Here is a 15,573-nt window from a genome sequence, read left to right on the forward strand (position 1 = left end):
GAGAAGTTGTTGCTGAGAACCTGATATCAGAACTTCTGGAAGATCTATGTCTAGAAGTATATAGGAGTCAGCTATCAATGCTTTGGCTTATTAATGACAGTTTTAAATGAAAGGAGCCATAATTGTTTGCAGACAATTGCTATGCCAAACGTTTCATTACTTAGATTATTAGACGCATCCTTCTACAGACTTGTTAAGGGATAAGAGGTAAGGGCTATAAAATATTAATGTAGATATTGTCTGTATTATCGTCGTATTTTACACTTGAACAGTGATTAGTGAAGATGACTCCATCAAGGAGTCCTCACATATATCAAGATGCATGAGAAGCACCAACTGGAATTTGTTCCCTAATAGTATGAATTTAAGAATGAAACTAATAAATCTGTCACACTTTTCCACAGTTTCATGAGTTTAAGATATAAGAAAAACATCACTATTTTAACTAACCAATTGCTTAATTCCTTTCTTATTGTTTGTATGTTTTCTGTCATTTACACCCTTGATGTGTTTTGTTTGCATTCTTGTCCTGTTCTGTAGGGAATGAGAATATTAATAGATGGATAGAGCTTTATAGAGAAATCCTTGTAATGTTTTTAATGGAAAACATAAAAGTTGTAACTGTCTTTTAAAGACCTGTTTAACTTTCCTTTTTGCATGTTAAATAAAGCTACCCAATTTTTATAGTAACATAGATTGAATAGTGAATTTTTAAATGTTAAATAATAGATATTTGTTCTGGAGAAGCTGCTATTTGACGTGATAATAGAAATTTAGGTTTAAAACACCCCTGTGAGGCTATCAGAAAAATTCTCTGAACTTGTGTTGTATTTTTAACATTCGTATGTATAGCACTATGTGTTCAGATTTCAAAAATCCATGCTTATTACCTGAGTATACATGATTTTCATACTGAACGCTGGGTGTGTGTTTCTACAGCCCATACTTAAGAAGATAAGTATCTGCAGAACAGAGAATACTGTGTAATTGGATTAAAGCAAACATTGCTGACTTTAAATCCTTTTAAATGCAATTTCATTTTTGCTTTTGTGTAAAAAGAGTTTCACTGACTGTCTCATTATATTTCAGTTTGATTTTTTGTGCTCAGGTGCTTACTTTTGAGAAGAATAATTAAATCTTAGCAGCCTTTTAGTTCCTGTTGCATCTCATGATAGCCTCCGCAACATCACAACCTCAGTGTTGTGCTGACTATTTTTTTGTTCAAATTCTTAAGTATTCTATTTTTCAGTGTGAAATTAACCTTCATGTGTTCCTTTATTCCAAAATTGGGTAAACAGAATTAATTGTTGTTGGACATAAACTACAATGTATAATGTATCCAGTGTTAGACTCAGGGTTTCACTGGGGAACCTGTGTCTCATTGCCAGTAACCAGACAGACAAACTGCGATATTGTTAAGAAGCTGTATCAGGTCTTTCCTTGGCTTTACTCTGATTTTGTGATCAGAGGTTGAGAGTAGGGACACCCTTCTAGTAGAGTGTTGCCATTTAGATTTAGATCCATTTAACTATTTAGATCCATATGGTGGATGTTCATGCATAAAGGTTTGTGAACAGAGACATTTTTAAGTTCTACAGCACTGGTTAAATAAGCAGATACAGGGTCGAGGCACTGGTTGCTGTCCATACTTTAGCTCATTTTCAAGTGATGGTCTTCCATATTTATAATTTTTTTCCCCATCTTAAGCCGTAATGGAGGACACCCTTGAATCTTGTGCATTTTCCATAGCCTTGAATTCTTCCTTGTGCAAAAATCTAACTTTGGAACACCAACCAGTCAGTGCCTCTGGACAAAAAGACACCGGCCTGTGTCATCCAAGGTTGATAATATAAAAATATTAAGTATTTAGAGTATTCTTTACATATATTTGTATTAGCAGCTTTCTATGCAGTAGTTATATTCTAAGTGAGCAAAAAGCTCATAAAGCTTTTTGATTGTCCTCAAGTTCTTTGTACAACTATAGAAAAATGGTATTTAATTGTTAACCAGGCCATTTTGCTGTAGGCTGTAGTGTTAATGGACACTTTTGACAAAGTCTGGTTTCAGCAAGGGTTTGCTACAGTACATGTAGTTTTTCATTTTTCAAGGGATCTTTCTTTTCTCAGTGTCTTTAGCAGATTTTTTTAATCATACATTTAACTACTAATATGTTGTTTGAACGTCAGTCACATGCAGGCTCACGGTGAGAAAAATGAATGCTGCTATAGTGAGAAGAATTAATGATGCTATAATAAGCATTAAGGCACAACAGGGAACTTCTTACATTGAATAATGGCAGGCAAGCCATCGCAGTAAATCAGCCCTTCAGCGTCATGTCTCTGACCCTCTGGATCTCTGACCATCATGCCAACATGCTGTTTCGTTTTGTTTCTTTATTGTGATGGCTGAATTGTTGAAATCTAATTGCAGCAAGTCGAGATGTTCACGTTAGAACTTGAGAGTCTGTGTAGTTGCTTCTGTCTGTTTCTTGTAGGAATTTATATATGACTGCTTCACTCAGATTGAATGAGCATGAAGAAAAGCTTCACACATGTTTTGGGAAGCTGAACTTAAATCAGGGTTATAGTGGACGGTCAATCCATCAGCATAGATTGCAAAGAAAATAAGTCTAGTAACAGATATCCAGGAAGCAGTCCTCAATGTGGAAAAAAATGTCTCACTGTGAATAATAGCAGTTTCATTCATATAAAATGAAAATATTTTTGAGCATTAAAGATCAAGATGGAAAAATTATTAAATATTATGCATAATTATTACAAAAGTTTGTGTTTTTTCTACAGAAGGAAGAGAAGAAAAAACAAGAAATCTCCTTACTGGATCTGGATGACTGTGAGTTGTATTCAAGAAAATAACATAACCACTTTCACCAATAAAATATACAGTAGATTTTCTTATTTAAGTTCGGCTTTGGCTCCTTTTGGACTGATGTTAATATGGGATTGGCTGAGTGGAGGCCCAGATTCTGGTTTATCTGGGAATTTTGCCTTTTGTAGTGCAGACATGGCTAGTTTTGAAATTCTGGGGAGGTAAAGTTGTGGGGCCCTTCTGTGACTCATTAAGTATTAATGCACTTACCCTCTTAGTGAGAACTCTTGAGTTTGTTTCTCAGCTACCAGTCTCTTCAAGTTGGGCACAAGTTGTGATACTGAGATCAATAGCACAGTATGCATTTGGGCCACCTGTCAAGCTTGGATTTGCTCAGTTTCTTTACCAAGAAAGTGTCTTCTCAGATATACAGCATATGGTGCAAGATACTGTGAGCATTCAGATGTTGAATATTTACAGATGATCAATTTCATCACAGAGAAGCAGTGAGTAAAACTTTAATTGTGAATTCCATCAGAAGAGGGACACATCCTTTATCCAGGCTTATAACAACAAAGTGGTTTGCAAAACAACCAATTTTCAAATGCATATGACTTGAGATTTTTTAGGGCAAGCCTGGCCTCAAAATTCTCAATCAGCCAGTTTATTCATTTTGCCATATGGTCAAAAGAAATTAAACCTTGAACATTTCTCATTTAGATTGAGTTCTTCATACACAGTGCTCCTTCATCTAAGTGTCTTCAGGTTTGCCTGAAGGGCTTTTACGTCTGTGCATTAGTGAAAGACATTACTTTCTTTACTTTGCAGCTTCATACTGGGGTAATTCAAGTGTGTTAAGAAAGTCTCAGATCCTACAGCCATGCCTGGTCTGAGAATTCAGGGTCATTTAGACACTTTTCTGATAAAAACCCCTCTAATTTCACTCCAAAAGGCAAAAAAGAGTTTGTGCACCATTTAGACAACGCACCTCACTGTGGTAAAGCACATGTTCTGAATCAGTTTCCCTCGAAAAGGTTTGAAATGTGCGAGGGTTTGGTCCATGTGCTCTGGGTGTATTTAGTAATTTAACCAAATTTAGAGCTTTGTCACACAGGTGGATAAGGCAGGGTGACTCTGTCGGCCTTATAGGATTACATGAATGACCTTGCACAGCCAATGAGTCAGCTTTACTCCCATCAACATTCACAGCATCCCTTATGATCAGACACATCCAAGATGAGCCAAGGTTTCCCATGGTTTCGGAAAGTCTGTGAAATAGTTCTTCACCTGTTCTCCTCTCCCGAAGCATCCAAGCTATTTCAAAAGGCTCTTCTTTTGTTCCCACGAATAAAACATGTTATGATATTTTACCATATTTATATGTGTGTATGTGTATGCATACATATATGTATACTTGACATGTGAAGTCAACCCTTATAACACGATGGTTTAACAGAAAATGATTCATTATGAATATTATGGAGGCTGGTTTATCAATTAGCAGATGATTTAAGGCCTTAAAACATCCATGTGGACTTGGTCCAGTCTGCAGACCTTAGGTTGGGATCATGTACTATATAAAATGTAATGAAAATAATTAATGAGTTGTACATTATCCTGTAATCACACGAAGGCTTCTAGGGTAAAGATGTTTGTAGTGAACTCATTTAGCAAGTGTTCTAGACCAAGGCCTCTTATCCCACTGCAATGTGGCAAACATGCTTGCCTTTGTAAAACATTATCTTGACTTATTACAGGTGACCATGCATTAATAATTAAAATAAATGCCAAGGCTGTATCATTCATTTTGTACAAGTTACAGATCGCTGTGTTATTAAAATTCTCAGGAAATCCATGCTCTACTCTTTTTCAGTTGCTCCTGTATCGGTACCCACAGCCACGCCCAAGTCATCTGTTCTTTCTCCCAGTTTGTCACGAGATCTGGAAGGCCTGTCTTTAACAAACATCTCCCCAGCCATTGAAGTAAGTAAATCTGTCGAAGTTTGTGTGTTGGCAGTGCTGAAACTAAAACCAAAATCCATTATCCTGCAACACATTTCATAAAGAAATTAAATTGTGTCTTCAAACATTTAGTTAAGCATTATGGGATTGCCTCTTCCTTTGTGGCTTTCGTGTATACATTTTGTGTTCTTATTTCTAGTTATTTCATTTGGCCATGTAACACAATGGCAGCGTTTTATCCCCCCCCCCCCCCCCTTGAACCCTGCTTGAGGAATATCTTCTCAGTAGTATTTTTTCTTTGCTGACCTTCCCCCCCCCAGTAGGCTGATTGTACAGTTCAGGCCATCAGTAGAAGATAACATGTTCCACCTGAACATCTCCAAATCCTCAGATTTGTCAGAGCTCCTCACTGCACCCTTTCTCACTCGCTGTTCTGGTGTCACCATAGACACCTTTTTGATTGTTGACCTTTTCCACAGTGATGACTATTTTTTTCATTTAAAGAAATCTTCTGCCAGGTGGTGGTTTAAGAGAAATGATATCTTCTTGTCTGTGCCTTCTGCTTTGCCTTTGACATAATTTCCATGGAAACTCCCTCACCTCAGCCCCACCACACTTTTTTTTAAAATGAGTTACTTTCTCTGAGCCTTCAGGTTTGTTTTCTTAACATGTCACATTTCCTCACGGAACTGGATTGGATATTATCTGGTGTCATTTGTATTGCTCTCTTTCACAAACAGCTGTTTAAAAATCTTTCATTTCTCGAGAGAGAAATGCTGTCCCATTTTCCAGCCATTCATTTATTAAATGTTAACTTCACCTGCAGTGCTGGCATTTGTAGAGGAATTGTGTTATATTTTTAAGAGTTCAGTGCTAAGCATTAGTTATCAGTAATGTACATAAGCTAATCCTTTTATGTTACATACAAAAAGCTGTCTCCAATTCTAAGGTACTGTATAATCTCACTGGAACATAACACAATCATGACTTAATGAAAATGAATTCCACATGCATATCTAGGGTCATCATTATTCAGGATTTTGATTCAGGTTACAAAAGTTTTCTTTCATGGGTAATGTCATTGTGTTAATTTGTCAATCATGATTTTGGCCCTAACTAAATAGCAGTAAAAAGTTGAAAACAAATTAATCGCACCTGCATTTTTGCCAAGAAAATGTGATATTGTATATTAAAAAGTCTGTGAAATTGTAATAACTCTTTTGACAATTGTGTAAATGTTTCAATGTTGTATTATTTTAAAAATGAAACTAGAATATAAATATGTACAAAAATATATTTGTAGATAGCCACATTGTAGCATTATCCTGCAGAACTTGAGAGGCTTTTCTGTCATTATACAGTCACACAAAACAAAAATAATGTGCATCTTTTAGCATAACTCACATGTGTTTTGGGGGTTTGTTTTACATGATCTTAAAACAGTTATGTTATCGATAAAACTTTATTTTAGCATTTACTCATTGATTTTTCCACACTCAAAAATACTTCAATGTGTTAAAACTAAAGCACGTTTCTTGACTAAACATTAATGACATTAACCAGCAGTCCATTGGTGTTTTACCTTTGATATCAGGTCAGTCTCTGCTTGGCACTTTTACTGTATGTCCATCTCTAGTGATTTACAGGTAGTGGCCAAGAAATGGGAACATCTGGAGAATTGAGGGACACCAAGTTTGTTGAAAGCATAGTGTGGATTAAGCGACAGCTCAGCTTGCTGATGTTTCAGGAGTGTCTAAGCTGACACTCATGTCAGGTGTCAGCATGTAGCTCTGAGGCAAAGACATCGTCAGCCAAGGGCAACAGCATGCAGAAGTGCATTCCCCAGCATCATGGTATCCATGCATGAATTCAAATGGCAAGGCAAAACTGGAAAGTAACGACAAATCAGTTGACTGTAAATTTCAACCTAGTGACAAGTGGTCAGATGAATCAACTACATCTATCTATCCACCCGTTTTCTAACCACTTCATCCAGTTTAGGGCTGCGGGGGAGCCTAACCTGGCAAGTTGCAGGTGCAATGTGGGATAGACCCTGGGCGGTATGCCCTGGGCAGGGCAGACACACAAACACAGACGTGCACACTCTCAGACCAGGACCAATTTTCCCAGAAGCCAATTAACCTACCAGTATGTATTTGGACTGTGGGAAGACACTGGAGCACCACCCTGAGAAAGCCCATGCAAAAACAGGGAGAACATACAAACCCCACACACACACACACCACCCCAGGTCTGGAATTGGAGCCAGGGCCCCAGTGCTGTGAGGCAGCAACGTTCACAACAATTGAGTTGTGCAAAGAGCGCAGACATTGGGATATAGAGCCATGATCTCAAGAAACACTTGAATGCAGATGAGGCACAAACCTGAAGAACTCTACAGTCCTGACTGTTTGGCTCCAGTAGTGAAGGGTTCTACCGGTTCTGTAATGTTATGGGGCAGGGTTTGGGTGCACTCATTCCCTTAGAAGGCAAGATCAGTGTTAATCGATACTTAAATGTATAGAGTTATTATCTTCTCCATGTGTTCCTGCCCAAAGGGGTGTCTTTCCATATGACTGTATCACCATCCGTATCGTTGCCAAGTGGTTTGCCAAATTGACACTAGTGTTATCCATATATCATGGCCTTCTCAGTCATCTAAGCTAGACTCAATTGAGCATTTGTATCGCATATTCAGAAAAGATGCCCGAGATTTTTTTTCACCTCCATTGAACAGTTGTGAGCTGATTAACTTTCTCTCTGTGCTTCTCCTTTCCTTAGATTTCCAGATACAGGTAGACTGTGTTGTGGCCTGTATAAGCCACGCTGGCCACACATGGTGTCCCAAGGTCCTGTTTAGAGACTTTATATTGGCGTTTCCATTTTATGTTCATTACCTGTATATGTGTGATTTAACTGTAGGAATTAATCAATTTTTGTTTGTTTCTCTAACCTGAAATTTACTTCGCAAATCACAGTAGAGGAAGCTAATATAAAAATAGAGACAGAGTGCCTCTCTTGCTAAGGGCATCACACCCTACTGTGTATATGGTGAGTAATATGGGCAGGAAGATGATAAAAAATTAACTCTGGGACTGAGGTCTTGGGTACAGTAAGATATATGGCCAGCAGCCATATCACTCTGCAACTCACAACTGGCAACCCACCGAAGCTAAGCAGGTGTGAGCCTGGTCAGTACCTGGATGGGAGACCTCCTGGGAAAAACTAAGGCTGCTGCTGGAAGAGGTCTTAGTGAGGCTTGCAGGGGGTGCTCACCCTGTGGTCCACGTGGGTCCTAATGTCCCAGTATAGTGACAGGGACACTATACTGTAAACAGGCGCCGTCCTTCGGATGAGACGTAAAACCAAGGTCCTGACTCTCTGTGGTCATTAAAAATCCCAGGGCATTTCTCGAAAAGAGTTTCCCATTGGCCCTTACCAATCATGACCTCCTAATAATCCTCCTCTATGAGTTGGCTTCATTACTCTGCTCTCCTCCCCACTGATAGCTGGTGTGTGATGAGCGTTCTGGCGCACTATGGCTGCCGTCGCATCATCCAGGTGGATGCTGCACATTGGTGGTGGAGGGGAGTCCCCATTACCTGTAAAGCGCTTTGAGTGGAGTGTCCAGAAAAGCGCTATATAAGTGTAAGCAATTATTATTATTATATTTGTTTTGTTGTAGCATAAAACTCAGATAAGTGTATAAATGTCACAATGAGTTTTACAGCAGTTTAAACACAGTTATACATTGTACATAGACTAACTTTAATCAATTTCCCTATGGGATTAATAAAGTATTATCCATCTATCTAACTCAAAGAGGGCTTTTAATACATTAAAAATTTGCCTTCACAGATATTCAATCTGGAAAAGTTTAGGAAGTAAAGCAGCCTAAAAAAGTTGGGTTTTGTTTACCCTGAATAGTTAAAATTGCTTCGTTAGAGGGTTAATATATTGAGCTCTCTTGTATATATTTAGTTTATTCCAATTATGTGATGGTGAAAATTAGTGTTTTAACTACAACAATTTTGTCTTTAATCAGCACAAACAACTCCTATAAAACATTTGTAGGTGTGAGGAACTCCTTATCTTACTTCAGTAAATCAGTTTATTTAATTCCTTTCCCAGAGGTGTTGATTTAATGTTTTTTTTTATAACTGCACCTCACTTCTGTATCATATTAACCCCTTGCAAAAAACCACAATATGAGCAACCTGAAAAAACGTTTTGTTGCAGATTTAACTGTGTCCAAAATATTTTTTTTAATTATGTTTCTACTGTAAAAGCCCTCAGAGAAAAAGTTTCATTAAAACACTTTTGTAAGCATTCCAAGTGGATTTTATGTGTAAACATTTCTGAAAGTTCAACTACATCGTCACAATTAATAATGTTCCTAAATGTGGAATAGACACAAATGTCTGTATTATCATGTTTTAACAAAGCTTTGATTTTTTTCACAACTTATTTCGGAAAAAAAAAACACTAGGTGATAATATGTTACTTATATTGTTCTACCAAAATGTATGTGCTTCTGTGAAATATTTAATGACTTTAAAAAATGGAAGTTCTTTCACTGCAGTTTAGTGAACCAGGAAAAATACTAGGATATATATCTCAATGCTAGTGTGCTACCTCAAGTTCAAAATTGTATAGAATAAGCTTTAACCTTCCTTCATGTAAAAGGCCAAATGAATCATATTAAAGTCCTCTGAACACACCGCTCCAACAGTCAGAAATTAATTAGTAGCTAAAGAATAGAGATAGAAGGCAAATAAATGAGAATGTGACCCTAATATTCCTTATATGTGCAGCATTTTCTATTCTTGGAAAATGCCCCGACAGGCTATTATACAAATCTTCTCATTCTGTAATTGGATATTGCTTTTATAAATGTGGATCTATCTAATGAATAGATAGCTTTGGGTCTCATCAACTGCTCAGTGGGTCACAAAGTGGGATTTTGTGAACCTTTTCTATTTAGTTATAGCACTTAATAACATCAAATTGGCTTGAAATATTTTTGATAGACCTACAGTAGCAAAGGTGTAGATTTTGAACATATTAAAAACTCTTTAATTAAACTGTTTAATTTGATAGTTTTCATCTAATGTATGAGTATCTTCTCGTAAAATACTAACTTTAAATTGCATCAATTAATCTTTTAGTTGCTTTCCATATGATTCTCCTTGTATGTCATCTTTTATTTTTCTAGTGGCACAAGCAAATGCAGAAATACAGTTTTAAGTGCAAGTGGTGAACCTAAAATTTTCTTAACTGTATATGTATAAACATATATGGAGAGTAGGAGGCTAAACAGAGCCTACATTTGCCTGTCCTAGAATTTGTCTCTCTAAGAATTTTCCAATTGGCATACTAATTCTGAAATGTAATAAAAAGCAACAATAAAACCTAAATGGCATGTGAATCTGTGTTATGTTTTATATTAAGACTACAGAGTTTTGGGTCTAGAGGAATATTTTAACTTTTTTGAATTATTGAATGTAATTAAGGCTAAGGTTTTGGAACAGGCTGTTGTAGCATGTGCAACACATCATGAAAGTGTACCCTCCTAGTGCAGCTTTCATTCCATCAGTATAGAAGCTTTGTCTGTTGAACATTGCTATTTAAACTATTGACAAGACTATCACAGTGTAATGTTTGTTATTGCATCAAAATTCCACAATGTCAAGTCACTTCATTTCAGAAACTTCTGCACTACAAAACCGCTTTTGCCAAAACATTGTGTGTGAAATTCAGTTAGTGATGCAGTGTCAGGAAGGTGGGACTTTTTTTGATCAATCACACTTAAAGCTTTCAAAAAAACTTGCAGCAGGCTGACAAAACAATTTGCAAAAGGCTTTCTTTGCAAACAGGTTGTCAGTTGTACCACTAAAGGAGTTTGCTCAATGGGCAAGATCAGACAACTCATTTGTTGCGATGTGATCTGATTTCTGGGTTTTTCGTAAGTAGTGAGAGTGGCCGTTTTTCTTGGTGCAAGTGCTCCTATTTGTGCACCATCTGCTTTTGTTTCTGTTGAGTTACGTGCTGGCCACATCTTCAGCAGATGAGCTAAAGCTTCAATCAAACATTTCTGAAAGAATTTCTAATAACCCTGCAGGTCATTGGATTAAGACTGGACATCTTAAAAGTAGCTGTTATACCATGTGACTTCCGGTAAGTGTGGAATTGCAGTGCACTTGTAGACAGTGGACCTTTCCTCTGGAGCAATTCATGGAGCCAGGCTTGCAAGCTAGGCAGGCAGTAGAAGCAACTAGACCACTAAATTTAAAGATCTACAGTGCATGCAACATGCTCAGCATTCAGAAAAGGCATTCTTTTTTACATTTTGTCATTGACGAAAGTTGTGATTTTATTTTGTATTTTTCATTATTTTCACCATTTTCACATCAACCATTTTGAAGTTAATGATCTCCACACAGACTCATTAGCAAAATCTTCAGGTCCAAATTACATTCCCCTCATTCGCTTGAATCATATGGCGCAACAGGAAACGGTAGGATATTGCGTATGCAGTACACTGTCGTTCAGTAGTTTTATCTGCTGTTAAACTAATTCCCAAACCTTGATTCAGCAGCTATTTCTGGTCACATGAATGTCTTTGTAAATCGTTGGTCAAGACTGATTTTTAAAGATGGATTCCTTTTTGAACAATTGCATGATACGCTTACTATAGATTTGAAAAGTACAGCAAGTCCCATATTTATTCATACATACTGCAAGTATTCGTGCCATAAATGAAATACCTGGGTTCAATCCCAGGTAGGAACAAGTGATGTAGCTTGGTCCAATTTCTTCCAGATGGCTCCCAGGTCCACTCAGCCTTCTTTCCAAATCAGTATTGGGGAGTTAATGCTTCCGGGGGTAATAGGCTGGCTGGAGCGTGATGCTGACTACATCACCTCCACTTCCAGTGTCAGATGGTCAAGAAAAATGGATGCCCTTGCCCCCCATTCCCCCCATGGGCCTTTATGGCATAAAAGCAAACTCTAGATTATTCTTAGACTTTCAGTGTGGAATTAAACCTTTATTTGTCCAGCATAATTGACTATTTAGTCAACTAAAGGTACTGCAAAAAAGGTCTTGATTCAGGTGCTGAATTTTACGGCAGGCCCAGCCTCATGTGTTCCTGGAAACATAGATGAAGGATTTTGTTTCTGACTTTTTTTCCTTATGAATAAGAGCTTTCATTGGCATTTTCCTATGCACACATTATATACATGTGTACTGTATATATAGAGGATCAAAACATTGGCCTGTGTCTAACACACTATAGACTACATCAGTCTTGCAAAAGCAATAAGTCAGTGTAAAACTACTACTACTATATAAACTACTGTAGATGGAGCATTGACGCTTTTCCAAACCCGCTTTCCTTATGGGGGTACTGCACCTTGACACTTCACTCAGCGGTGGTGTGAGGCTATTGATTGGAAAGAGTTAGGCCTCATTACAATTACAGGTGTCGTAAGGACTTTGACAGGCTGACGAATTATTATTGCAGACTCAGCACATGGAAGTTATCCAGACCTAAGAAAAAGATCCAGTGTGCCAGGAAGTGAACAGGGAGATCCTGAAACAAGTTCCAGTGCGTGGCTAAAGCTCGAAAATTAAATAGGAAAAATAATTGTCTAAAAGACACTTTGATAAATGTTTGTTTCAGCAACTGAGAAGAGGAGCTTGCCTCTGCTAAAATATAGCTTTTTTTTTTTACTATTTAGCTTGGGTGATTGTGTTTTTCTCAATAATGATTGTACACCCGCTTAATCCAGATAACAGGGTCATAAAGTGTTGTTTACTTCACGTTTCCAATTACTGTTTAGAAGATGCTAAGGTAAAAAAAACCGACAAAAAAATCAATTAAATATCCCACTGTTCAAAATTTGTGGTCAGAAATACATTTGGAGCCCTGGTAGATCGTGTTACTGTGGCAACACTTCTTCTACTGCATTCTTCAAATTATTGAACATGTGTGCTCTTGGCTTTAGCATGAATTGTTTAGGGAAACAAATTGATTAAAATCTCAAGTTTGTTTTTAATTTGAAAGATTCTTGAGTGCTGAATGTAATGTTTTAAGCTTACAGTTTTAAATGTGGATGTTGGATTTGCCTTTGGTATGTCATTCACAGTTGTATTGAAATGTAACACAATTGGAATGACCTGTGCACAAGAACTATTTTTGAGTAATTATTGCCTTGGGCGATTGTCGTAATTTATTATTTTTGGAGGTAGCTGCGTGTGGTTAGGGGTGCAGTATTAGCAATACCTTTTTTATGCTAGAAGTAATCTGTTTATTCATGGAAATGCTTTGTAGAAGGTTTACGTACTTGAACCGTCAGAAATTCAGGGTGCTGTTGATTATGAATGTCAGATTTTTAAAACGTTTGTAGTTTTGTCACAATTCACAGGTGCTGCCATTTTCTCCCACACAGAAAACCAAGTTTTGTTTCAAAATTGAGACTTTCTAATGTGTTTTTGTTGCCATGGTAAAAACAGCATGGCTTGCGTTATAACCACAGGAACCACAGGAAGGCTTTAGGTAAATTAATTCTGTATATTAAGTCACATTCTAACCACTTAGTGGTTTAATATAATATAAATGATCAGAGCCTTTAAAGGACTGGAATTAAAATGCATAATAAGTTTAAAATGCATTTACTTGCATATATTTTTACCATACTATGTACAAAGACTGATCAAAAACTACAGCGTTCCTTCATTAGATTTCTTCATTTTTGCATGCAGTATCACATGGTTTTAGTGAAAAATCAAATGTCTCCAATTAGTGCCATTTCTTGTCTCAATAGATGTTAAACACCAGGCTCAGACCAAAAAGTGTCCCCTGCCTAGTTAAGTAGACCAATGAAGCCGAAAAATCCAAATTAAGAAGCTACTTTAATATCTCTCTCAAATTTAATATTTCTGCCAGAAAAATGTTTGTGACTAATACGAGGGTATTTTAATACACAAAATAAGACGTAGTCAGAATAGACAGATGTGCTATAAGATCGTCTGGTGTTTAATTAGCTCACCACCTGTCTGTAACATCATAAAGTATCGGTTTAAAGATAGATGGGTTTGTGCTGGCCTGATGAACTGCTGAGGTGCTCGGCACGATTTGATTTCTGTTTCAAAAGGACATGACACAAGTTGAAGGGAGTAACTGGGGACCCCAAGTAATATCCCAGAAACAAGGCGAGGGCTTTACATGATGCTTTTGATAGCAGCATTTCAAGCACCCTCTACATGGATGAGAATTCTTACCGGCATGTGTAGAACAGACAGGCCCGTGAAACAGTCTGTAGCTTCCGGCTTCTCAACATTTCAGCTGGTGTTGCTTTAAAGTGTGGGTCCACTGGGTACAGAAGCAACGCACGAATGTGAAGAATGTCATTTGTCAAAAAACAGTTTGGACTGATGCATTGGGCCATCATCTTGCCACATGATAGCACTAGGCCACGGTCTGTCATTGTATAAGGATTTAGGAATATAATATGTTCCTTTTAGTGCATAATTATTGTGATGATTTTAAGAGCTCTTCATTGCACAGCCCTGACCTAGCATCCCCTGTGACTTATTTCTCTTTGATCCCTTAAATAAGTCTTTGATCTCTTTTGGATAATTTTAATCACAGGGTCAAGCAATGAGAGAGATGGCAGACTTTTTGAGTTTGCAGGGGACAAAGCATTGTTTATGATATCGTCAAACAGAACCATAAAGGGAAATGTACATGGATAGACTGTGATTTAAAATAAAGAAATTGACTGTGTGCTTTCAGACATATGTTAGATGGTTTTTCGGCACTGCACAATTTCAGTAATAGTCTGATTAGTCTGTGACGGGCACCAGTCAAAGACGGGTCAGATCTTCATTATATCTAAATACACAGCTGCAAATGCAAACCAGTGAGGAAAATAGTATTAATGTAAACCAGATAACCTTCAGGAATCTGACCTTTGAAGACTGGAATTTCCTATCAATGGTGTACTGTAAATAGTCTCAAGCAAGGTGCAACTCTCTTTCAGTTGGAATGTGAGAAGCCAGTTTGGGATATTCCAGTATCACTCGACTGTACATAAATGAGAAATAGGCAGTAGAGATCTTGCTTTACTGTACCTTGTACAGGTTCAGATCTTGCATGGGATGCTGTTTTTCTACTATTGAGCAAGATAAATGTGATTTTATCATGTGCAGGATCATTGTAAATGCGTGTTTGTTCTCACATGATTAAACATAGTAAAAAAAAATATAAATCTTAAACACTCCAACCTGCATTGCTTGAACACATGCACACAACAAAAATATAAGCACTGTCCCCAAGTGTTTCATGCAGCACATCCAATTATTCAGATGTGATTTAATAGGAAAATCCACATAGATAAACCAAAATAAGAAAAAGGCCGAACATAGTGGTTGTGAATAACTGTTATAGCAATCAAACAAGACAGACCCTATATCTGATTATGAAGAATTGTACAACAAACTGTTTCATGTCTGCATCCCCAAAATCTATAGCTCATTCTTATAGTGGAAGCAGAATAATAAAGATTGGAAAGGGTGGATGTAGTGGATGATACAATTGTTGTCATAAAACGTAGAGATGCCCAAACTAAGAGACTAAGAGAAATGTGTATATTGCATCACATACTGTAGGAATATACAAGATGCTTGAATAAAGAAGTTTTGTCCTTTTGCACAAAAAGAGCAATAAATGACAGTTACCTACAAAACTTCATAGAAGTATTCACAATGAGACTACAAATG

The 15,573-nt window shown here is 37.2% G+C and overlaps 1 protein-coding gene across 2 annotated transcripts in view; it reads left to right on the forward strand.

Moving 5' to 3' along the window:
- ap3b1a (adaptor related protein complex 3 subunit beta 1a) overlaps positions 1-15,573 on the forward strand; it is a 118,497-nt gene that overhangs the window by 63,959 nt on the left and 38,965 nt on the right. For both annotated transcript variants that reach the window (XM_088629613.1, XM_088629612.1), the window contains exons 21-22: positions 2,802-2,850; positions 4,700-4,809. In XM_088629613.1, coding sequence (XP_088485739.1) covers positions 2,802-2,850; positions 4,700-4,809 — 159 coding nt within the window. The remainder of the gene's footprint in view (positions 1-2,801; positions 2,851-4,699; positions 4,810-15,573) is intronic.

This window comes from Lepisosteus platostomus, chromosome 4, assembly GCF_059453375.1.
Source record: "Lepisosteus platostomus isolate fLepPlt1 chromosome 4, fLepPlt1.hap1, whole genome shotgun sequence".
NCBI classification, from domain to species: domain Eukaryota; kingdom Metazoa; phylum Chordata; class Actinopteri; order Semionotiformes; family Lepisosteidae; genus Lepisosteus; species Lepisosteus platostomus.